We start from the raw sequence: 25903 nt of genomic DNA on the forward strand, positions 1-25903 counted from the left end.
TAGGGAAAGGAGGATACCATGTCTCACCCACAGGCATCCTACTATTTCTCACCCTCATTCTAGGCTTTTCGAGGCTTGTCTTTTCTCCTGATGTTATTCTGATCAAAGGGAATGAGATAAAAATATACCACAAAGGATTCAGGGACTAGGGTTTCATCATGGAATGGAAAGAGGAAATACTGTGTCTCACCTAAGGACATTTCCTTCCCTCCCTCTCCCAAGAACCCTCCACCTAGGTGATCCTTCTTCACTTCTCCACCCCCAGGGTTAGGATCCAAAAGCAATGCCCTTTCCCTGGCCACCTGCGCAGAGGATCCAAAGGGAGTAGATGTGAGGACGCCCTCAGGGTTCTTACATCAATCTGTTGTTAAAGTCATATATCATTTGTTGGATTGGCATGGTTAAAGTTGGATATGCTAAAATACACCAGCCCATTCACCTTCCTTGGTTTAGGCAGGAAAAAGTTCAATGCTTGATATCAGCTGCACAAGCGAGACTAGGGCATCACAACATATTAATTATTCCTATTAAAGTGTATTCTGAATAAACAATCATAATATAATTGCAAATACATTAATTATCCCATGGTAAAATAACAAAAAAATACACAAAACATAGAAATTATAAAAATACAGTTTACACTTAAATCGGTAAGTAGTTAATACTTCAAAATAAAAAGGAATTCACAGTCAACCATCAAATTTAATTCACTCTCTGATCAGACTTGACATCACTTAAAAAGAAACAGACAACATTTTCCACATATACAACAAGTTAATAATTACTTTCAAAAATAAAAACTCATTAATTCATTCAGGCCAGGAAATAACTGTCTTTTTGCTGCGGTGGTGGTTCTACTTACATTTGGTGGGAGTCAGGTGTAAGCAGGCCTCGATAATAGATTTTTCAGGCTCATGCCTTTGTATTTAACCTCATATCCTACCTTTCTCTGGCATCCCACACTCACCTGTCCTGGAATCGCCATGAGTATGCCAAACTGGTATAAGGAATAGGTCAGAAACCTATAGGTGTGGAAACACCTCCAAACCCTTATAAAAGTAAACACTAGGTGAATTAATTTAAATGCAACACAAGGAAAGGTGGACAAAGGTATTCTGGTGCATGGTCTTTTAAGTGATCAGATGTTATAGGTATGGATTAAATCAACTCTACTACGCCAGCAGTTTTATATTTTGTAAAAAAAAAAAGGGGGAAACACATTACACATCTCTTACTAACGCCTATTACTAACACCTAGTAGCTAAAGCATTCTAACTTAGCAGGAAGCCTAGCCAAGGTCGCCTGAATGTTCGCTTTGCCACAGATGAAGCGTTAGGGTGCTCCTTTGCTTGTTGGGTACTTACCCCAGGTCAGCAGTAGCATGGGTGAGCCCCACAGTCCTTACCCAGGTTGCTTCTGTCAGCTGCAGCCCGAGTTTGACCTGGTGATTAGGGTAAATCTCCAGGTTTGTCTTAACCGAGCCAGGTATGTCAGGGGCAACCCGTCATGATCAGCAGCAGGGGTCCAAGCAGTCCTTTATCCAAGGCTGCATAGCCTGGAGTGGCCCAAAATGTCAACACTGACCCACCTTAGCAGGGAGCAGTCCCCGTGGCAAGCACACAGCACTCCCCTTCCTAAGTGGGGAGTGCTGCGTATCAGATACAGACTGGGCAGTGGTGACTGAAGTGCAGTGCTTCCCCTCCACATGGGGAGTGCTGCATACTCAAGAGCCGAGTCTGGTTCAGTGAATAAGGCCCTCCTGTCTGAGGGTTGGGCTGCATTTTCAACTCTCAAAATGGCACTCCGATCGCGCCTTTTAAGGTAAAGCCTTTGTTCTCTTTTGAAGGGTCCCCCGCACACCATATGTGTAGGGAACCCTTCAATTCAAAGTGAAGCCTGGGGGAGGGGGGGTTGATACCCGGGCTGTACAACTTCATATTTTTATATGTATAATTCATAAAACACATGCCTTGTGTTGTATTATATTGTGGTTGACATTTATATAGCACCTTTTACCATTATTATAGTCTCAAAGCGCTAGTGGTGGGAAGGCCCTTGGGGACCCAAGTCCAAAATGTGGGAAATCATGGAGTAGGTTTAGAATGTGTGGGTTACGCATTTTCCCCTATAAGACTTAGGAGGGCTGGCCGGGCTCCGATAAAATGCAAACCCACGAGATCATGCATGTGAATGGGCGCTGACAGAGGTGAGGAGAAAGTGTGAGTGCAAGCGAGACTCACTATGTGTGCAGCTGGCTCGAATTTGTCGTAGGTCTTCGTTGTCTACTGATGACTGAGGTGTTGAGGCATGGTCTGGTGTAAGTAGGCGGAACAATTATGTGACCAGCAAGACAGAATTTGTCGTAGTCGTTGCTGTATGTCCACTGCAGTGGTGCGTTTATACATACCTAGAAACTTGAATGGATATTTGTTTTAGAGTCACCTGTTTGTTCAGGTAGTGTCATCCTCTTGATTCTTGCGGCTGCGACAAATGGTTAGCGAACATGCTAGCCTTAAAGAATTGGTAGGATAGCTCAGCGACAATGTGCTCGCCTTGGAAGCAAGACGACACGAAGCAACAATGTTTCAATCCCCAGTTCCGCGCTTAGAAACCTCTGGGTATTAAGCGCGTTATAAATAACCTATCATATCATATCAAGTACCACGAGCAGAGCATGTGCTATACTTTCAATCCAGATTGAGAGCATGGTCGAAGTTACATAATTAGTGTGCATGCGCTAAACCTTCACAATTGATACAAATACCGTGAATGGCCAACCCTAACAGTTCATCCAGGTGTGATATCCGGCCACCCCTCACGTCCTTCCATTGCGATTTACAGCAAATCCCTGAGTTCGTTCAGGTGCAATACTTGAGAAACCCCTACCTGCACTTCAAGTGCGAAACAGTCATGATACACAATTCCTCCAAGTGCAGCAGAGCTGTAGTTCTATTGCAACATCTTTGATTGCTAGTTGCTAGTTTCCCTTATACAAAAACCGGTGCAATGGCTAATCAATCTTGTGAGATTTCGTGGTGTGAAACTGGGATATTGCGGGAGCCGGCTGTTTTATTGATGCAGTTCGGGTGGTAGGGGCTATCATGAGACTTTGTCGGTGTGGACTAAGGCTTGGGAGCCGGATAGGTTACTGTTAGACAGAATCCTGGGCAGTGCCCTTAGGGACCACTACACAAGATTAAGACTACAGGTGGTAGTACAATTTCACCTTTGGTACAAGCCTGTACTGCACAGAATGGTAGCAGAAGCGGAGCAGCCAGACTTATCTGAAGAGCAAATGAGCAGTAGTAGAGATTACACAAAGGACTAAAATTACTGTGACTCAAGCAAACACTGACTCAAGGTTTTTGGTTAAAAAGTAAAAGTACATTTATTTTTAGACCATCTGTTCACAAAACACTTCACTTCTATTAAATTAAAACCACATTTCAAATACACTACACACGACCAATTTCCCTTGTACAGAACAATTCAAGGTAAGTACTTTTGGATTTGACAGACTGGTGTTGTGAAACAAAGACGTTACCGGGGGTTGTTAGGCAATCACTTTTTGACAGTAATGACAGTTCGGTCTTACGAAAGAGAAGCATACCCGCGAGAAGAAATGTTACTGTGGTGAAACACACTTAGCACATGAATTAACACAAGAGAGTTGGGGACAAAAATCATAGGCAATACTTTTGTCAAGGCAGATAGAATCAAGAGACACTTTCCAAAACGTAGATAGTGTCAATGGGACAGGAGTCTTGTTGTTGAGGATCACAAGATTAGAACAATTCACGATTCGAGATTGCCAGGAGTACTTAGATATTGTCAAAAGGGAAGTAAATGTTATAAGAGGGAAGGAAGATAAGGACAAGCCTTTTCTGAGGAGAAAAAGGGTTCACCCTAGTTCCTCGAAGTCAGACAGTACCTTATTCGTAAGAGCTGCTGCCACAGCAGTTGTTCCTGGTAGTTCCTGCAGACTCACGGTTCCTGAAGCTTCAGTCGTGGGGACAAGAAGGACGACACCTGGAGCGATCTGCACTACCCAGGGATGAAGCCAGCAGCAGCATAGCAATGGTGAATTAAAGGTGTGCTTCTTTAAAACAGTAGAGGCTCTTCAGATGGCTATCCGGACCACTACAGCTGTGTACAGCGATTTTGACCAAAAAGAGGATCCTCTGCCTGTGGAAGGTGAGCTGGTTGATCCCACCAGGCTCAAGGGAAGAAGACTCCGGACTGGATCTTCTCTTGTCGTTGAAGGGTAGATAGCTCAGGACTGCAGCAGGGCTTCACCGGGACTCGGGAGTTGCAGCAGCCGTCTTCTTCTCCGCTTCTCTTCGGTTCTTTGCAGCTCCTGTGGCGACACTGACTTCCAGCTCAAGTGTCCTGCCTTTTATGCCAAAATCCCCCATTCACACAGCTTGGCTGTCAATCACTCAACAGGGGGGCTGTTGGCCCGGACAACCACCTCAGCCAATCAATCCAAAGTGCAACTTGGGTCTCCAAGGAGACCCTTCAGCAGGGGGTGACTAAAGCCCTCCCTCACATTCAGCCCACCTAGACACCCATAAGCCAAATGAGGGCTTCTGGACAGAAGCCAGCCAAAGGTCGGTGAACAAAGGAGGCAAACCTGGTTTGCCACACAAAGATAAACACAAGAAGGACTTTAACAAAAAGAAATGGCGATAAAATCCAACCGGAGCTGAAATAAAAACTATTTGGTCAAGCAGGTTTAAGTTCGAGGCTAATATAATAGCCTAAAACAGTACCACGTTTATATAGTATATAGTATAATCGCGGTAGAAAAGTTAGGGTAGATATCACTGCCACCAGCCAAGTGTTAGTGTAAAGAGAGCAAAATAAAGCTCAGACAGGCACAGAAGAAAAGGGGTAAGAATTAACCCTTTCCGGTATTCCATGTAAGATGGGGTGTACTGGGTCTACAGTTTAAAGTGACTATATAAAGTTAATGGCAACTTTACATGTTTCTGGGGGACAGTAGTCAGCCCCAGAAAAATTGAGTCAGTGGGAAGTCTCATAGACAACCCTGTGTTACTGCACTGAAGGTGTTGTGTAACACATACAAAAAGTGGGGCTCATGGAGTGGTGTAGCTCCAGAGCTCACGAATACACAAACAGTAAGAAATACATATGGCAAAACACATGTAAGAGTGGGGAAAAGGCTCACACTCTTACCAGGTGGAAAAAATAAACCCCAGGAATCCAGCAAAGCTGCTGAGGGACTCACTAGGTGAGGGAAATTAGCCATAAATGAGAATTCTCCCTAATATTGGCCTCTCCCCCTCCCCCAGACTAAGGGACCGGAGGATTTAAACCACTTCTGGATGGATCTCATCCCTCTAGTCGGTTATAAACAACCTAGAGAGACCATCAGCATTTTAGTGGTGACTTCCTGCTCTGTGCTCAATGGTAAAATAAACCCTTGCAGGCAGATTGACCATCTTAGTAGTTTAGGGTTTTCCCTTTCATTTGCATTAGCCATCTCAAGGGTTGGTGGTCAGTCTGAATAATGAAAGTAGATCCATACAAGTATGGTCTAAACTTCTTCAATGACCACACAATAGCAAAACATTCACATTCTATTGTTGTCCTCCTTGTCTCAGGATCCTTTAACTTCCTGCCGATGAAACAAATGGGATGTTCCCTACCTTAATCATCCGTTGACTAAGGACTGCACCTATAACTGCATTAGAAGCATCAGTTTGTACAATGAAGGGTTGGTGGTAGTCAGGAGCTCTTAAGACTGGAGCTTGACAAAGGGCTTTCTTCAGGCCTTGAAAGGCTTGAGTGCACGCCTCATTCCATCTGACCTTTTTAGGGAATTTTCGAGAGGAGATGACATTCAATGGAGAAGCTATAGACCCTTAGTTCTCTATGAAGTTCCTGTAGTACCCAATGAGACCTAGGAAGGCGCTCACTTGGGTTTGAGTAGTAGGGGTGGCCCAGTTTTGTACAGCTTGTAGTTTGCTAGGCAATGGCCTTATTTCACCTCCTCCTACCTCATGTCCAAGGTAGACCACTTTGCTCTGACCAATATGACATTTACTTGCCTTTATGGTCAGATTGGCCTGTTCAAGAGCCGGCAAAACATACCCTAGGTGATCAATATGTTCTTTCCATGTAGGGCTGTACACTGCAATGTCATCCAAGTATGTCATGCAGAAGTCCTCCATCCCATTCAGAACTTGATTGACCATCCTCTGAAATGTAGCAGGTGCATTCTTTAGTCCAAAAGACATTACCTTAAACTGGTAGAGGCCTGCTGGGGTGGAGAATGCAGTTTTCTCCTTGGCATGGTCTGTCAGGGCTATTTGCCAATAGCCTGAAGTTAGGTCAAATGTTCTGAGGTACTTGGCTGCACCAAGTTTATCCACTAGCTCATCTGTCCTAGGTAAAGGATGGGCATCAGTCTTTGTGACTGCATTTAGAGCTCCATAGTTCACGCAGAATCTCAACTCTTTGGATCCTGCCTTTGGTGCAAGCACAACTGGGCTAGTCCATGGACTAGTAGAGGGTTCTATAACCCTGAGATCAAGCATCTTCTTGACCTCATTCCTTATGTGGGTTCTGACATTGTCTGACATTCTGTACCCCCTGCTTTTCACAAGCAAACAGTCACTAGAGTGAGGATATCATGCTGGCCCCAAGGGGTCAAGCCTGGTGAAAGTGAGAACAGGGAGGCAAACTGATTTAACGGTAATTTGCACTCATCCTGCTGGTCATTAGAAGTAAAGAGAGCCTTTCCTTGGTTTTCTTAAAACTTAAGTGACCACCCAAAGGTATCTTGTGGGCTAACTGTAGGAACTGGAGTCGGTTCACTAGGGGTACAACAAGTCTTTTGCAGTCCCCAGGGGTTGACTCAGTCGGTTCACTTTAGAAGAGGCCATCTTCCCAGTGCAACCTATACTTCCCAGGCTCTTCCCCATTGAGCTGAGAAGCTGCCTGTAGGCGAAGACCTTCAAGAGTAGGACACTCGCTTTGTCCTCTGCAGAAGTCTGCCCTGTTGGGTCCACCTTCTGCCAGTAAGGACTGCAGCTCAGGATGTCCAACATGGTCAAGATCTCCAACCAGAGTAAGGTCTTCTTCCAAATCTGAGTCCTCAGTATCTGGAGTAACCATACAGGGTTGAACCTCACACTCAGCCTCAGCTGGTGGAGGAGTCACAGGTGTGACTTGTGACAGTCTTGGTGATGCCCTTGTAGGCACAGGGGTGCTTGCTGGTTTCTTGCTGGTAGACTTGGGTTTCCCTTTTGTCTCTTTATTTCTTGCAATAGCAGTAAGTAAGTCCTGTGGACTTGGGGTGATAGTTTCTTCTATCAGGTCCCCATGAGAGCCTCTCAAGGTCCTCTCCCTTGTGAGCTCCTGCCTCCTTTTACTGGGAGGCCTGGGGGTACTAAACATAACTCCAAGAGTTTTAAGGTCATTACCCAACAGAACTCTCCCAGGTTCATCACCTTGCACACTTGCAGGTATTCTGACAGTCATGTCATTGCACTGGATAAAAGCTGGAAACTGGGGAACCATTTGCACAAGGCCTCCAGCTAACTTGGCTTTGCAACATCCTCTACCTTGGAAAAATATTCATCAACCACATTTATGCTCGCTCCGGTGTGTCTGATGGCAAGGGTCTACTGACCATTCACAAGAACACTATCTTTATAATACTCTTTAGTATTATCTGGGATTGAGTTATAGCCCTCTAAGTTCTGTTGTTCCCAAAGACTCGAGGACACTAAAGAAACACTAGCTGAGACTCTCATGGGTTCATCAGCCAGTAATTGAAAGTTACCATTTGTCATAAGTACTTCCTCCACCTGGGAGAAGGCTAAGGAGACAGTGTGGACCCCTGAAGGTTTACCCTTACATCTGAGATCCCCTTTCACATGGTCAGTAGCTTCACAAACAAAACATGTACCAAATGTCCTATTGAATGGAGGCTTACTCTGACCTCCACCTGATTTAGCACCAGATGGTAAACTAGCCTTGCACCAGATGGTAAACTAGCCTGATTCGGTTTCCCTTGTGGCTTAACCTGGTTCGGGCTAGGGTTTGCGGCCCTCTTTTGGATTGGAATTATTGGAATTCTCCTCGTTATCTTTCTTTGGCTGCTTTCCCTCATACTTCTTCTCAGTTGCCCGAGAATCCTTGTGAGTAGCCCTGTTGGCAATCCACAAGTCAGCAGCCTTAGCTAATTTCTTAGGATCTATCTCCTTTCAATCAGCCAAGTGCTGTCTAAGCTCAGGAGAGCAGGCATCATAAATTGACTCCAACATAACATGATTCCTCAAACCTTCATAAGTGTTCACTTTGTAACCCTTAACCCAACCATCTAAGTTTTTCAAACAGTCACACACCCAGGTAGCCCAAGGGGTACCAACATGCTTTTTGAGGGTCCTAAACCTCTTAAGGTACTGGGAAGGGGTCTTCCCAAATCTAGCTATTAAAGCTAGCTTCACACACTCATAATCCTGCTTATCTACCTCCCCCAATTCCATGACAGCATCACTTGCAACAGGGGGGAGCCTAGAGAAAAGCCAAGGAATCAACTGATTCCCTGAGATACCCTGATTCCCATGATTTTACTCAAACATTGCTAACCAATCCAAAACATCAAGTTTAGTCTCATACATACCAATCATTTCCTTTGGCATACTGGGTCTCTTGGAACTGGAAGACTTAGAAGATCCTGGGAGAGAAGCATTTTCTACAGACAATTTCTTCATCTCTAAAGCATGAGCCATCTCCATTTCTCTGAGCCTTAATTATTGATGTTTCATGGCAGTGTGTGCATCAATACGTTTCACTTCCAATGCAAGTCTCATTTTCTCAAGTGCAATACATTCAGGAGTGAGAGTAGGACCTGTTTGGGTCCCTGTGGACAGAGGTTGTACTTTCTGAGCAGGTAAGGGAGTTGTAGGGTTTCCTAACAAGGACTCATCTACTTCTTCTAATCCAACACTCTCAGAATCAGAAACATCAGTATCCACATTTGCTGGAGGGGTAGGCCCTTCTGACCCACTCCCCAGACTTTGTTTTCCCAATAACTTAGCAACCAGTTCAGATTGTTTTCATTTACCAGAGAGGCTCCTCTCTCTACACATGGTTCTCAGAACCACAGCAGTATAGTTTAAGAGACTCTCTTCACTGTAGTTTTACAAATTTGACATGATATTTCAGTTAACAGAATTAGTGGTGTTTAGCCTTGTGGTTAGTTGACCCAAGGTAATAGCAGCACTCCAAGTGTAATCACTATACTTAAAAATCCCACCGCTATACACCAGTGTTAGGCAGAATCCTGGGCAGTGCCCATACGGACCACTACACAAGATTAAGACTACAGGTGGTTGTACAATTTCACCTTTGGTACACGCCTGTACTACACAGTTAGAGTGGTAGCAGTAGCAGAACAGCCAGACTTATCTCAAGAGCAAATGAGCAGTAGTAGAGATTACACAAAGGACTACAATTACTGTCACTCAAGAAAACACTCACTTAAGGCTTTTGGTTAAAAAGTAAAGGTACATTTATTTTTAGACCATCTGTTCTCAAAACACTTCACTTCTATTTAATTAAAACCACATTTCAAATACACTACACACAACCAATTCCCCTTGTGCAGAACAATTAAAGTTAAGTACATTTGGATTTGACAGACCAGTGTTTTGAAACAAAGACGTTACCGGGGGTTATTAAGCGATCACTTTATGACAGTAATGACAGTTCGGTCTTACGAAAGAGAAGGGTACCCGCGAGAAGAAATGTTACCGTAGTCAGACACACTTAGCGCATGAATTAACACGAGAGTTGGGGACAAAAATCATAGGCAATACTTTTGTTAAGTATAGAATCAAGAGACACTTTCCAAAACGTAGATAAAAGTCAATAGGCCTGCGCCAGTGTCAATGGGACTGGGGTCCTGTTGTCGAGGATCACAAGGTTAGAACAGTTTACGATTCGAGATTTCCAGGAGTACTTAGATATTGTCAAAAGGGAAGCAAAAGTTCTAAGATGGAAGGAAGATAAGGACAAGCCTTTTGTGAGGAGAAAAGGGTTCACCCTAGTTCTTCGAAGGTACACACAGTACCTTATTCGTATGAAGAAGAGCTGGTGCCACGGCAGTTGTTCCTGGTAGGTCCTGCAGAATCACGGTTCCTGAAGCTTCAGTCGTGGGGACAATAAGGAGGACGTCTGGAGCGATCTGCACTACCCAGGGATGAAGCCAGCAGCAGCAAAGCAACAGTGAATAAAAGGTGCGCTCCTTTAAAACAGGAGAGGCTCTTCATATGGCTATCCGGACCACTACAGCTGTGTGCAGCGATTTTGACCAAGAAGAGGATCCTCTGCCTGTGGAAGGTGAGCTGGTTGATCCCACCAGGCTCAAGGAAAGAAGACTCCGGACTGGATCTTCTCTTGTCGTTGAAGGGTAGATAGCTCAGGACTGCAGCAGGGCTTCACCAGGACTCGGGAGTTGCAGCAGCCGGCTTCTTCTCCGCTTCTCTTCGGTTCTTTGCAGCTCCTGTGGCGACACTGACTTCAAGCTCAAGAGTCCTGCCTTTTATGCCAAAATCCCCCATTCACCCAGCCTGGCTGTCAATCACTCAGCAGGGGGGTTGTCCGGCCCGGAAAACCACCTCAGCCAAACAATCCAAAGTACGACTTGGGTCTCCAAGGAGACCCTGTGCAGGGGATGACTAAACCCCTCCCTCACATTCAGCCCACCTAGACACCCAGACACCAAAGGAGGGCTTCTGGACATAAGCCCGCCAAAGGTCGGCGAACAAAGGAGGCAAGCCTGGTTTGCCGCGCAAAGATAAACACAAGAAGGACTTTAACAAAAAGAAATAGCAATAAAACCCAACCGGAGCCGAAATAAAAAGTATTTGGTCAAGCGGGTTTAAGTTCGAGGCTAATATAATAGCCTAAAACAGTACCACGTTTATATATTATAATTGTGGTAGAAAAGTTAGGGTAGAGACCACTGCCACCAGGCAAGTCTTAGTGTTAAGAGAGCAAAATAAAGCTCAGAGAGGCACATACGAAAAGGGGTAGGAATTAACCCTTTCCAGTACTCCAGGTAAGATGGGGTGTACTGGGTCTGCAGTTTAAATTGACTATATAAAGTTAATGGCAACTTTACATGTTTCTGCGAGACAGTAGTCAGCCCCAGACAAATGGAGGCAGTGGGAAGTCTCAAAGACGACCATGTGTTACTGCACTGAAGGTGCTGTGTAACACACACAAAAAGTGGGGATCATGGAATGGTGTAGCTCCAGAGCCCAGGATCACACAAACAGTAGAAATACAGATGGCAAAACACATGTAAGAGTGGGAAAAAGGCTCATACTCTTACCAGGTGGAAAAAATAAACCCCAGAAATCCAGCAAAGCTGCTGAGGGACTCACTAGGTGAGGGAAATTAGCCATAAATGAGAATTCTCCCTAACAGTTACTGTTCCCCTTTCTGGGACAGGTTGTTACACATACACAACACTTTAATAAATACCTTGATAAATGTATAGCAACTATTCAGTTAGGCCAGAAAATGCCATTTCCAGAAAATGTGCTATAGCATGAATTCTGTAATCTGCTTGCAACATTTCTTACACACATGCAAAGCAATGATTGAATTTCTAACATTCTACATCCTCAACACATGTTTAACCATATTCGTATTGGTCGATTTTAAATAGGACAAATAAAAAGAAAATCAATAACATCCTCTTCACAACTTTCACAGTACAGGCAGTTTCAGGATAACCCAACATTTCGTTTCATAAGTAAAAGCTAAAACTGGCATAACTCCCTGCCCAAATTTAATCAAGACACTTTTAGCTAAAGAGGAATGCATTGAGTCTAACTATTTTTCAAACCCAAGCATTTGTAGTATTTTTTTCAAAACCAAGTATTTTTCAAACAATATGTTATTAAGATGTCCAACTATATTTACTACCCATTGTAAAGAGAACAGGGAAGACACCTACCACATAAGGGAAAAGAGAGGATAACCTAAAACACACTATTATCCTTGCTAAAACTGTCTCAATAAACTAAAGATAGCAGACATCTTGGAGTGTAAGAAAAAAAACATCTGCAATCCATTGCTACAATAATCGGCAATTTGGCCTTCATGACCCTCTGGGTCAAACACTCCAACTCAAAACTCCATTGTCAGAAAGAATCCCGCACATTCAGATGGCAACTCTGATATGCTGGATCCAGAACACCAAGTGATCAAGCACCTCCCGAGATCCAAGGATGCCACGTGGGCATCAGCACCCACGTTTATGATGCCATGTCAAATGGCTAGGGGTGCTTCCTAAACACAGCATGTGGGGCTGCTACTCTGAACTCAACACAACATCAGGACGGAATATTTTTCAATGTATTGTCAACCTTTGCTTTTAATTTGTTGATATATATACGTAAATGTGGGCATGATTTACAAGTGACCCTGTCCTGAATTTAGAAATGCATTTTTTCGCATATGTATTCGTATGCTTTTTTCAAACAAGAGCAGGCATATATGGAATGCAGAAAAGGGAAAATCTTGACCTGTCATTTTGTTTTACATTCTATCCATATACAAATGTTCATGCGTTAGTATCTTCAGAAGTTGCATATCCTATTGCAGCTAATACTGATACATTCTTTTTCTGCACAAGGTTGTATAATACAATCTCGAACATTCAAATGTTTTCACTTGGAAGGTTTAAATTACAAACTCAGGACACATTTACAAAAACGCAGGTTTGGTTAGAAAGCTTTCATCATAAAAGTCAATTCGATTCAAATTAGACCATGCAGAGGGGAGTGAATAGACCATTCCAATTAAAAGCTAAACACTGCTTTATAAGTGTCATTTTAGGAGATGATAATAATGGGAGTGAAGAACCTCACCAGATTTTGGATAGGTGACTTGTAATACGTCGCTGTCTCTGATCTCCTCTTCAAACATTGCATCTATATATTCTGGTGTGCTGCCGTTCCGCAATAAATTAAATCCACTGTGTTTAATAAAATTTGCGTCTGATGAATCGGTTGCTTTTGTCATCGCTATAGATCCTGCATGAGACACACCAAAAAGAGAAATCAGACATATGAAGACAGTTCTGTTTTCTTCTTGAGGATCTTGCAATTTTTAACAATTCTTCATTAAGGCGTTACCCTTGGAGTATTACTTGACTTAGGTCTGATACGATCCAGACTATTACTTTCAAAGAATTCCAATTTTACAGTGCCACAAATTTTAAATTGTGACATTGGAATCGTTTTTTTTAAAATCTTTTATTCCAACTTGGAGATTAATTTTATAGTATCATCCAAAAGGTGTTTTTGCGCCACAGGCCATTCTTCAAAGCATACAGTTTTAAAGCCTTCTATAAATCATTGTAGCAGATTGCAACAATCACTGTCAGTTTACATAACTACACCTGTCAGGTATGTCTTTGCATTCTGTGACCTGTAAATCCATGTATTTAGTGAGATGAATGAAACTACACATACCAGCAGGTAAGTTAAAGCCTGCACAAATTCAATCTGCCATGTGTGAATCGGGAAGCACGGCAGCTATAGCGCGCAGCTGGAAGAGTAACTCTTGACACCAATTTGGAATGGGCTCTTTTTGCCTTTAGAACTGAACTGACAGTCGATGCATGAGCAAACATTGATGGCCCGTGGATAAGTTGCAGTGTAGGAATGAGTAGGAAATGGTATGCAATGGTTAAAACAAACCTCATTGAATCTTGGAAGATTTGTTTGACTCATATTTTGAGAGTCAAATATGTATATAAATGTAAATAAAAGGGGAATGGATGGTAATTGAGGTTTACGAATGAGGGTGGGGGGGGGGGTTGTTAAATATAAGTCAACGAAACCTACCACAATCTTATGATGTAACATCCATTGCTAATCTCTTCATCCACTCTGAGGACCTGTATTAAGACTAATTTATTATAACTGTTTCCCACAATAACCTCAATGCATTCTCTGTATTAAGCAAGAGGCCCAACACTGCATTCAGGCAGTGTCCCTTTCACCAACAGATTTTGATCACACTCATTAGTTCCAGTATTCCTCTCTCTAGTGATGAGGAATGACATGAAGTAGGTTTTGAGGTATTTCAGTAATATTTGATGAGTAAATAAAAGCAAGGAAGTACATTAGAACTAAGGATGAATGGGTGACCCGATAACGGATGAGTGGGTGCTCTGATGCTGAGATTAAGCACTGATGCTAAGGTGGGACTCTCACATGGATGAATTAGTTAGTGTAGAGGTGGCAAGAGGATACTAACACTGAAAATGGATACTGGTACTGATGAGAGGGGCACTGGCAGTAAATGGAGGAGGGGGTATTTCATTCAAGAATGAGTACATCACAGTGATGACAATGCAGAGGATAAGCAGCACCAGGGAATATAATAGTGCAAAGGCATATGTTGGGAGCACTTGTTCGCCAGCCATTTTGTGAGACCATATAAAGGACATAGTTGGCATACAGAATGGTGAATGGGCCAGGCATGCCAAATGACCAACAGGGTATATTATGGCACTATGTGGGCATGTGGTCCCAATACCTGCTACATGTACTTCCACTAGATGTTGAGGAATTGCAATGTACTGTAAGATTCTCCTACCAGATATCAGGTATTGTCATAAATTATGGCAGTACCTGACTTGTGGTGGGGATATCTGGTCGAAATATGATGGGAACACTTTGCATACGGTTTGATAACCTGCATGGCTCTCTTGTGCAATCCTACAGCCATGTACAGATTCACTTACACAACCAGACGTATATGAATCACAAACTCAAAAAACCAAACACTGAAACACAAAAATGCATTGCAGCTCAGACATTCATCCACTCCCCGTGAATTCACTGATATATACACTGCTCAACGCGTGCGTTTAAAGCAAGACAGACACTTGGACAAAACTTGCTTCTGTGCCAATGCGTTCGGGAAGACACACACTCTTACAAAAAGGGTTAAGATAAGAAATGCAAGCTGTTTCTGTTGATTTTGAACAACCTGTATTGACTTGTGTACGTCCTTCCATATTGGGAAAGTAATGACTCAAAGTCAGTGTCAACACAAATCCTGCCGTCTGCTAACATATTTACTTTATAAAAGAATGGGCAGATTATGACATTGTACTCACAACAGACGCCTCGCTCTTTCAGAAGATTTTTTCCAGTCGATTCTCTGATCAGGGCTCTAGATTTTCTTGACAAATCTCCTTCTCCACTCGTTCGAAAAGACAGTCAGTGTTCTCAGGCGGTGAATAGTTTCTTATGGCAAGCCTTCAACGGCAATCTTCTGAAAGATGTGATATGAGAATAGCATTTATTACAGTTGAGTCACTGTGGGTGTGTCAAGTCAAATTAAAAGTCGAGCTGGATAGATGTTTATACACTAATGTGCCAGAATGTTCTCTGGAACGGGTTTTGCAGATTTCTGATGACGCTTGCCCTTGTAAATGCAGGAACCAGCCCTCTAAAATATGCTCTTGTACACTACTTCCAAAATAAAGATATGTGCCAAATCCACTGTGCCCCGCAGGAGTACAAGGATGAGTAGAGGCTAAACCGCCTACTCAGCCCTTGCACTTTTACAAAACAAGTGTAAACCCATTCATACAGGTAAAACAGACACGGTTAAGCAATATACCTCCTTTGCATTTTCTGGTAATATGGCATGAGGGTAGGCTATACTCTCGAGGGGTGTGAATGTGACCCTGTTATGTTATGTTATGTTATGTTATTTTATCTTATACCGCGCCAAAGCCTGTAGGCATCCAGGCGCCGAGAGACAGACCACACAGGCTACCTATGGGAAGAAAAGGGTACTAATGAAAGAGATAGGTCTTCAGCTGTTTCCTAAAGGAGAGTAAATCCTCAGTCTTACGCAGTGTAGCTGATAACGCATTCCAGGCCTTAGCGCCTTGGATGTGAAACGCTCTGCCTAGCCCACGGGACCGTTTCACACGATGTTGGACTAGCAAGAGATCTTCCGCTGATCTGAGCCCTCTTGAGGGTTCATAAACACTTACCACATCCTTCAAATAAATTGGTGCAGTCCCAAAGACGCATTTATGACAGATGGTGAGAAGCTTAAACCGAATTCGGGCCTCAACAGGAAGCTTTTCCCTAGCAGTAGTGGTGGGTTCTGAATATTTCATTTGATAGATGATGCGAATAGCTTTATTTTGGACTTTTTGGAGTTCAAGGATGTTGGCCTTGCTTGCCCCACGTAGGAGAGAATTACAATAATCTACGCGTGGTAGAATAACAGCTCTCACCAGTTTAGTACGGTTTTCGATGGAAAAAAGTGGGGCAACCTGTCTGAGCACCCTGTAGCAACACACCTCCAGAGTACACTATTTACTGGTTTCTACTGTTCATTAATAGAAATAAACCGGAGTCATAATGTAATTAGTGCACCGGCTGCCATCAGCCACAAGATCCTCAATGCCAGTTGTCCACACTAACATTCATTGCTATCCTCTTCATCCACTGTGAGGAGCTGTTTTCAGACTCATTTATAATGACTGTCTCCCACAATAACCTCAATGCATTCTCTGTATTAAACAAGAGGCCCAGCACCCCATTCAGGCAGTGTCCCTTTCACCAACAGATTTTGTTCACACTCATTTGTTCTAATATTCCTCTCTCTAGTGCTGAGTAATGACATTAAGTAGGTTTTGAGGTATTTTCAGTAATGTTTAATGAGTCAATAAAAGCAAGGAAGTACATTAGAACTAAGGATGAATGTTGACCCGATAACGGATGAGTGGGTTCTCTGATGCTGAGGAGGGGCTCTCACATGGATGAATCAGTCAGTGTAGAGGTGGCAAGAAAATACTAACACGGGTTAGCGTGGGCACAGGGCCAGTGCTGAAAATGGATACTCGTATTGATGAGAGGGGCACAGGCAGTAATCTGAGGAGGGAGTACTTAATTCAAGAGTGAATGCATGGCAGGGATGTCATTGCAGAGGATAAGTTGCACCAGGGTATATGATACTGCAAAGACATATGATGGGAGTACCTGGTTGCCTGCCATTTTGGGAGACCATATAAAGGACATAGTTGGCATACAGTATGGTGAATGGACCAGGCATGCCAAATGACTAACAGGGCATATCATGGCACTATCTGGGCATGTGGGCCCAATACCTGCTACATGTGCTTCCACTAGATGCTGGGGAATTCCAATGTACTGTCAGATGCTCCTACCAGATATCAGGTATTGTCACAAATGATGGCAGTACCTGAGTTGTTGTGGGGATATCAGGTTGAATTGTGATTTGAACGCTTTGAATATGGTTGCATATGGTTTGATAAACCTAAACACTGACACACACAAATACATTGTAGCTCACACATTCACCCATTCCCTGTGAATTCACTGATATATACACTGCACAACACGTGAACTTATAAAGCAAGACAGACAATCTGACAAAGCCAGGGACGTCATTTGGGGGTCGCCAGAGGTTGCAAGAGCGACCGCTGGTGATTGGCCAGCGACCCCTGTCAATCTCTTGCGACCTCTGGCCATTGACCAATCAGAGGAGGAGGGGGCGTGGCCACAGCATGCTGCGACGCTGTGTTGTCCTCCATTTTGATTTCCATTTTGCACATGCGAAACGCGTGCTTCGTCGCTTCCTGCTCCAGTTTGTGTGACCACTGTCCAGGCATCTACGATCCACCCCACTGAAGAAGAAGGCCAGGGACTTCGAGGACTCGAGGTGAGTCAGCTCAGAGACAGTCAGAGTGGACCGGTGGTCGTGGTCGCAGGTCGCCGCCGACGGCCGCAGCACCAAATTAATTTTACTAACGTTGTGTGCCGGCGGCTGCTTGCAATGTTGTTAAGCCTGCCGGCTGACGCTGGCACATAATGTAGTAAAATGAATTCGGTGCGACGGCAGCACCAAATTCATTTTACTAACGTTGCAATTTATGTGCCGGCGGCGGCTTGTAATGTTAAGCTGCCGCCGGAACATATATTTGCAATGTACTAAAATGAATTTGGGGCCGCTGTGCCGGCGGCGGCTTTGGAAAGCAAGCCACCGCCGACGGCAGCACCAAGTTCATTTTACTAACGTTGCAATTCATGTGCCGGCGGCAGCTTGCAATGTTAAGCTGCCGCCGGCACATATATTTGCAATGTAGTAAAATGAATTTGGTTCCGCCGTGCTGGCGGCGGCTTTGGAAAGAAAGCCACCGCTGACAGCAGCACCAAGTTCATTTTACTAACGTTGAAATTTATGTGCCGGCGGCGGCTTGCAATGTTAAGCTGCCGCCGGCACATAACGTTGACGACGTTGAAACTTGAATCAAGGAAAGCAGGCTTTTTCCAACGCTTGCATGCGTGCACGCAGTGTACACAGGAGTTTGTGGTTAACACCGAGCACATGAACAACTTCCCAGTTTTCTCAGATACAGTTGATTCTAATCACATAAAAGTAATAGCACGAGATGCCATTCAAAATGGTGCTGTATTTGCGCAATTATTGATATTTATTGATGTGCTCTGATATTTGCAGCATGGCAGTTACATGCCTTTGGTTGAGCTACAGTTTTTTACTCCAACCTGTCCACCTTCCCGGGAGGAACTTTCTACAGTTCCAAGAGGATAGCTCAGCGACAACGTGCTCTGCTTAGAAGCAAGATGACACGCGCAACACAGGTTCAATTCTCGGGCCTGCAGGTAGAAACCTCTGCTTATTAAGTGCATTAAATATATCCCATCAAATATATCCCATCATATCATTGAAGAAAACAATGTTTTTTACATGAAAATATAACTGGAGTGTTGGAAGAGGCGAGGGAGTGCAGGGATGAATTTTGAAGAGTTGGGATTGGGGGAAGGGGACTAGAGGCGTTAAAGGGTTTTGGCGATAGGCAGCGCAGTCTGCCTGGGTGAAATGTATTCCAGAAACCCATAATGTCACAACAACACTGTTTTCCTTCCACTCTCGCGTGCGTCGTGCGACTCGACTTATGTTATTGTGTGCAGGCAGAGAATATTCAGATGGGAGAGCGCGCCACTGCACTCTGGTCCTGTCAAGGCCGGTGTGTGGAAATATTTCGCGTCAGTGGCCTGCACAAACCCTCTCACCTTTTGCCAGTGTGGAACACACTCGGACGTGCTATTTAAGAATAGCGAGGCAGGCTTTTTAGCCTTTCAGCAGATGGAGTACTTCAGCCAATGCGACATCAGAGTTGAATAGTTAAAAAGGTAATGGGCGTGCTCGTGATGCCGACCACACTGGAGTGCAGGTCTGCAGCTGCTGAAAATATCCTGCCTCTTCTTCCTTTTCCATATGTGTGTGTATGGCCCTCATAGTTGGCTAGCCTGACCAGCATTCAGGAACTCTCTCCGCCATCGGTGTGACAAAGTTTGTTTATTTTAACTTGGAAGTGGTACTTTTTTTTCCCCTGGGCTCTGGTCCAACATCATGTCATGCTGGGTCTGCCAGGAGAAAGTAACACTTCCAGTTTCCTGTTACAGAATCCTGCAAGGAAAACCGCCCCGAGGGGCACCCCAAGGGAAGCATCTACTGGGCTCGGCTCCTTTGCTCAGCAGATGTGTGTGCCATAAATCAGGGGCCGGCTGCTGATTCATCCCAGTGCAAAGCAGCCAGGGTCCTGCCCTGGTTTCTGCAAAAGTCCTGAATCATTGTGCATGAGGCTGAAACGCACATTTATTTTGAAGTCATTCCCTTTTGGCTCGCTCTGCTGCAGCATAAAAAGAGCCTTGTGTTTTTGTCATTTGCTTGGCTTCTTTCCAAGTCTACATTCAGCTTCACTCATGGTGAAAAAATAGACTGTACGCAAAATGTCAGTTCTGAGTTTCCCTTACAATTCTCACTGGATTGATGCCTTCCCAGCAACGCACAAACACAGGGCCTTTTTTCGGCGATTCAGAGTGAGGGGCGGTGGCGGGTGATCTTCAATCAGCCGAAATTAGCACTTCAATGCGCAACAAATTAGCGTAATTTTGCACCACGCATGTGCAATTTGCGCATGTCTAAAAAAGCCCCCTTGTTAAAAATGTAAAAGAAGGTGGTTGAAGCAATGGCCGGAAGGGGTAGTCACATCAAACTTGCTCAACAAATTGCCACAGTTTGTATTTTGCAATGGAACTGCAGCCTGTCAGCAAGGCATGGCAATCATACCAAATGTCATACCATATTAATGGACACGTATAAAGCACACCTCTAACATTTACATGTAAATGACCTGGTGGCAAAGGGTGTTATTTTTAAAATGTACCAGGTGTAAGGGAGTGGATAGCCTTACAGTACAGCCTCTGCCACAGATGATGTCATGGTAAGTGACATCATAATGTGTGACATCACAGGAACTTAAGTGCCATCGTAGGTATTTGGCTGAGGGCAGCACATTGACAAAGCCTTGTTTTTTTCAAGGCAGTGATTTCCGCCAAAACTAAAAAGTGATGAATGGAAGGGTTTACATTAATCATAACAGCTGGCTTTGCTTTGGGCAGTCATTCATATGAGAATTATTTTAACTCATGTGAGCCATTACAGAAGTGGACCAGCCATTTTCAGACCTATCTTGACTCTGCTACCAACGCGATCAGTGCAGTCAGAACTGCTATGGCATGTCTTTTTATGGAGAGCTAGATTCATTTCTGAATAGCTAGATACATTTATTAGATAGCCTGACAAACTATTGCATAAGAAAATGTACTGGTGCATAGTCCGGCTTATTGTTGCATACACTGATATCGTAACCATTTTTTTCTTAATGCACTGAGGGATAATGCTTTATTAGGCCACTTCCTGTGATGTCATGGTGGGGGCGTGGTCTAATGACATCACTTCCTGTGGGGTGTGGTCAAATGACATCACATCCTGTGGGGTGTGTGGTCAAATGACATCCCTTCCTGTGATGTCACGCTTGGAGGTGTGGCACTGTGATGTCACTTACGCTACCCCTGGCATTTTGGTGAAATGACGTCCCTGGACAAAGCGTGTCTCCTTGTCAATGCGTTCGGGAAGCCACATACTCTTACAAAAAGGGTTAAGACAAGAAATGCAAGCTGCTTCAGCTGATTTTGAACAACCTGTGTTGACCTTTGTACGTCCTTCCATATTGGGAAAGTAAATGCCTCACTACAAGTCTGGTGGTATCCCACCAGGAAACCGTCCGAGATACTGCCAGACGGAATTAGCATCATCGGGACTTGGACTGCCGAAATTTCCATCAGATTCCAAGTGCCGGCAAGTGTGGGTAATCCCCATTCCATGTAGTCCCCTAGAACTCCATGGGGAGATTTCCGGTATTACCAGCACCAGTAATACCAGCTTTTTGTATTGCCGGTGGTGTGCCTGTCGTCCTCCAGCTTTTGACGGGAGGTAAATCAGGTCCTCCCACCCGCAAACTTGTAGTTTGCCAGTTTAGAAACATGTCGGTATACTGAAATGCCAGCACGTTATTTCTGCTCCGGCAAATCTTTAATGAAGCCCAATGACACAAAGTCAGTGTCAACACAAATCCTGTCATCTGCTAACATATTTACTTTATAAAAGAATGGGCACATTGTGACCTTGTACTCACACCAGATGACTAGGTTTTTCAGAAGATGTTTGCCAGTCGATTCTCTGATCAAGGCTCTAGATTTTCTTGACAAATCTCCTTCTCCGTGCGTTTGCAAAGTCAGTCACTTAGCAGTGGCTTTGAATAGTTTCTTATGGCAAGTCTTCAAAGACAGTCTTCAAAAAGATGGCATATGCAAATAGCATTTATTACAGTTGTGTCACTGTGGATGTGTCGGGTCAAGTTAAAAGTCGAGCTGGATAGATGTTTATACACTAAAGGGCCAGAATGTTCTCTGCAACGGTATTGGAAGATTTCTGATGACGCTTGCCCATGTATATGCAGGAACTGCCCCTCTAAAATATGCACTTGTACAATACTACCAAAATAAATATATGTGACAATTCCACTGTGCCCCGCAGGAGTACAAGGATGAGTAGAGGCTAACCCACCTACCCAACCCTTACACTTTTACAAAACAAGTGTGAACCCAATCATAAAGGTAAAACCGACACATTTAAGAGATATACCGCCTTTGCATTTTGTGGTAACATGGGGTGAAGGTAGGCTAAACTCTCAAGAGGGGTGTGAATGTGACCCAGTAGCAACCCAAAATAAAGGGAATGTTCAATCACAAAAATATATGTGTTAATTTTAACTCTTACTCCTAAGAGCCATTTAAGTCGAGGTAGCAATACTCAGAGGTGGATGGGGATGCAGAAATTACTCAAACATCAGTAATCAAAATGACTCAGTGAGTTTGGCAAAGTGCGTTTCTGTTTCAATATCAATTATCTAAAACAGGGAGTACAACAGGCATCAACCAACACGCACAGCTCGATCTCGAAACATTTAATAAAACACTGTTCTTTTATAACAAAAATTCATCACTGCTGATGTCATACTACGTGGTAAATTACAAAATGAATGAGTACCTGTGGTTGGCTCTCAGTGAACATCTACATATACGTTCTATATAGCCACTGGTTATGTATAGGTACTTAAGTCAGGTTGGCATCAGAACCCACCCCCAATAACTGATCATCATTGTTGTCACTAAATACACAACGATTAATTAGTTCTTCAAACTATAGGACTCTTCATTACACAGCCCACTGTGATTGGTTTGGCACCTTGCACCCCTCTAAAATATTCCACACGTTAGCAGCATGCAGGCTACCACCCCAGGTGCATGGAAGCTCGGCGTGATTATGCCCCCCCCCTCCAATTAACCCACTATCCATCAACACTTTCTTTAGTCTATCAGACAATTAGGCTTTTGAACTTGGCCTTGTAACTGTTGAATCCATCTGGGAAATAAAGGGAGTATAGTCTGTCTTCTAGTTTGAGCACAGCCTGACCCAAGCTATTTCGATCTCACCCATGTGACTTGAAGACCACTCTTTCCAAGCCTTTTGCAGCATTTAATTCCATTAAATGGTGAACTGTAGAAACCTTTAGTATTTTTCCATGCTCCTTCAAACAGAAGAGTGTTCCTTTCTCACATTCGTTGTAGCCTTCTTGACAGTCATCAGTTTCACTGTGGTCTTATCTCCTTGGTTCTGGACCAGCCCCATCTTTTCAGAAACTTGCCATGCCATCAGTAATTTCCAACTGCACCACTCATTTGAAAGTCTTTCTTGTTCATGAGGTCTCAGGGGCCTGCTAAAGTGAGTTGTGGAACATCCACGTTCTATACATTCCCATGTATATACATTGGCGCATCGCCGCAATCTAATTCACTATGTAGCAAGCCTCATGAATACTTTTCCCTACTTGCTTTTCAGCAACTGCACACGTTTAAACTGATTTACATATTCTTCAGTGTTTTGTAGCATCAGCATCTTCATCTCGAGCCTGAAATGTTGCTCATCTGTACCATCTGTTCTTCAATTCTTAGAGAATACTGTTCTGTTTCATCTCTTCATTCAACCTCTAGATACGTCAACTCCTATTTCATGTGACGTCATCAGGTTCCTTCTTTATTCAAATGCACATTTCTTCTGGCACTTCATACAAAAGAATACTATATCTCTGTGCATTTAGGTAGGGTTTCCTCAATGGATATTTTGTCTCAAAGTTTCTCTGCGGTATTGCAAAACAAAAAGGGGGTTATGGGAGTCTCTCTGCCAGCACGAACACGGCCCATTGACCTGTTCTTGGGTGGATGGCCCCTGGGAGAGTCTCAACCAAGTCTTTAGCTCACTGTCCCTTTCACAGAGGAGAAATATCCCTGCATATCAGTCTTTGTCCGGCCCAGGGGCAGTCCAGCAACGAAATGCTAAGCAATTCTTCTCTGAACAAGAGTACCAACAGCAAGCCCATACAAGTGTTTCAGCCTTGTTGGGCATCATCAGTGAGGTGGAGCTGTGCCTCTCTGCAGTATTGGTATACTGACTGGGACTGCACATATCATCATCTCTGGTTCCCAACATATAGGCAACATAGGGGAGGAGCTTGGAGTGTGGATGTCTGATTGTACCTCTAAAAATTAAACACACCATCTGCAACATTAACTGAATAGAAAAACACTACACAAAACTCACCCCTGTGGAAAGAACCGAGAATATATGATATAAGATAGAAAGATGCAGCACAATGGGTAATGATGCAGAGGAAATAAGGAAATATTAATTTCAATGATTTCAAAAAGGATATGTCCTAGAGCGAAAAAGGGAGCATAAGGGCCAACGGGGCCAGTTCAACGGTAGAGTGTCAAGAGATTGGTGACTTGATCACATTTTGAGTCTTGCGGTTCGATGCAACACTGGTTCTATGGTCGTTGAGGCCACCAAGATCGTGAGGCCACCCGAATCAGTACGACTGGTGAAGAAGATCAGCAGTGAAGATGCAGGTGGTTTGTAAAGCAGTCGAATGCAGAGGAGGCAACGATTGACTCCGAGCTGAGGCAACAACATGTTAAGCTGGCAGGATGCAGTGGCAAACTGGTTGCAGTGTGCGAGATAGCGTCTTGAAGACTTGTTGAGTGCCAAAGACAGCTCCGGAGGCTTCTGTTGGTTTGTCAGGGCTCGAACAGACTTGAATCATGGCTTGCAGTGGTTTGACAGTGAAAACATAGGAATACTTGCTGTCTTGGCTCTCAGATGCTTTGAGTCCCACTCTGGCATCTCAGGCACAAGTGTGTTCCTTGTTTACGGGCTCCCAATGGAAGGGAGTCTGGTGCACACTTTCCAGAGTTCTTCACTATGATAAGGTCCTGGGCAGCAGTGTGATTGCCAGAGATGCATATGTCACCCTTACAGTTTGAGGGTTTAAGGTTATTTGGGATGTTGTCTGTTTCGGCCTCAGACAATTGCCTGAATTTGAAAGCAGGTGCCTTGATGCACCTCAGAGAGGTGTGGGGTATTAGGAGGGTTGTTTTTTCGCTGTTTCTGTTTGAATCTTTTTCTGTAGTAGGGAGACTTTCTCGCACATAGCATTCTGAATGTTTGTGCACCACGTTTCGTCTTTGTCAATGGGATTAATGGGCTGTGGTGGGTGTCTCAACTTCTCTGAGGATTTTGAAAAATTCCTTAGAGTTTGAGTTGGCCTTCTCAACTCTAGTGTTGTATAATTGGGCTTTTGAAACTGTGATAGATTGCTTGTACTTTTTGGGGAATTTGTTCAAGGCCGTTTTTTAGCTGCTTTGTGGACTGTTTTTTCCAAAGCGCTTCTGCTTGTCTTTTCTTACTCCGCAAGGTTTGAAGGTATGCAGTGAACCAGAGGTTGAGGTGGCAAGTGGGTTTAGCCTTTCTGGGGATGAGAGGGGCAACCAGGTTGATAGCATTAGTGAGGGTGATGGCATATAGGGCAGCTAGGCCTTGGGAGTCGGTTAGCTCCACGGGTACTGAGGTAAGGGGCTTGAATGAGGGCGACATGGAGACTTTGGTGATTAGTCTTGAGCTACGGGACAGAGTAGGTCGGAGTGTAGGTGGTGGGCCGATGGGTTGTTTAAGGGGTGGGAAGGAGAAGCTGATGATGTGGTGGTCTGACCATGGGCATGGGGTGTTGGAGTTGATGATGACCTGGCTGTTCATGTCAGCTATTCAGTCGAGGGTTCTGCCTTGGTTGTGGGTGGGAGAGGATACGCAATGTGTGAAGCCAGTGCCTGAAAGTGCATTTGCTGAAGTGGTGGTTGCTGCATCAGAAGGGTTGTGTATGCCCCGGTTGAAGTCACCTAGGAATATGGCTCTGGTAGTGACTTTGATGTTGCTGCCTAGCAGGTGGTTATTATGTTCCTCGAAAACGACTGTATGTCTTGGTTCCCGGTAGAGAATGTGTAGATGTTGGAGTTTGTTGGGGATGTGG

The 25903-nt window shown here is 44.1% G+C and overlaps 1 protein-coding gene across 1 annotated transcript in view; it reads right to left on the minus strand.

The window, feature by feature from the left end:
* LOC138453630 (amine sulfotransferase-like) overlaps positions 1-15342 on the minus strand; it is a 377572-nt gene extending 362230 nt beyond the window's left edge. Inside the window, exons 1-2 of the mRNA XM_069606656.1 lie at positions 15185-15342; positions 12921-13085 (exon numbers count right to left, since the gene is read on the minus strand). Coding sequence (XP_069462757.1) covers positions 12921-13074 — 154 coding nt within the window. The 5' untranslated portion in view covers positions 13075-13085; positions 15185-15342. The remainder of the gene's footprint in view (positions 1-12920; positions 13086-15184) is intronic.
* Positions 15343-25903: the final 10561 nt, after the last annotated feature.

Source organism: Ambystoma mexicanum, chromosome 4p (assembly GCF_040938575.1).
Source record: "Ambystoma mexicanum isolate Mex_15411 chromosome 4p, UKY_AmexF1_1, whole genome shotgun sequence".
NCBI classification, from domain to species: Eukaryota; Metazoa; Chordata; class Amphibia; order Caudata; family Ambystomatidae; genus Ambystoma; species Ambystoma mexicanum.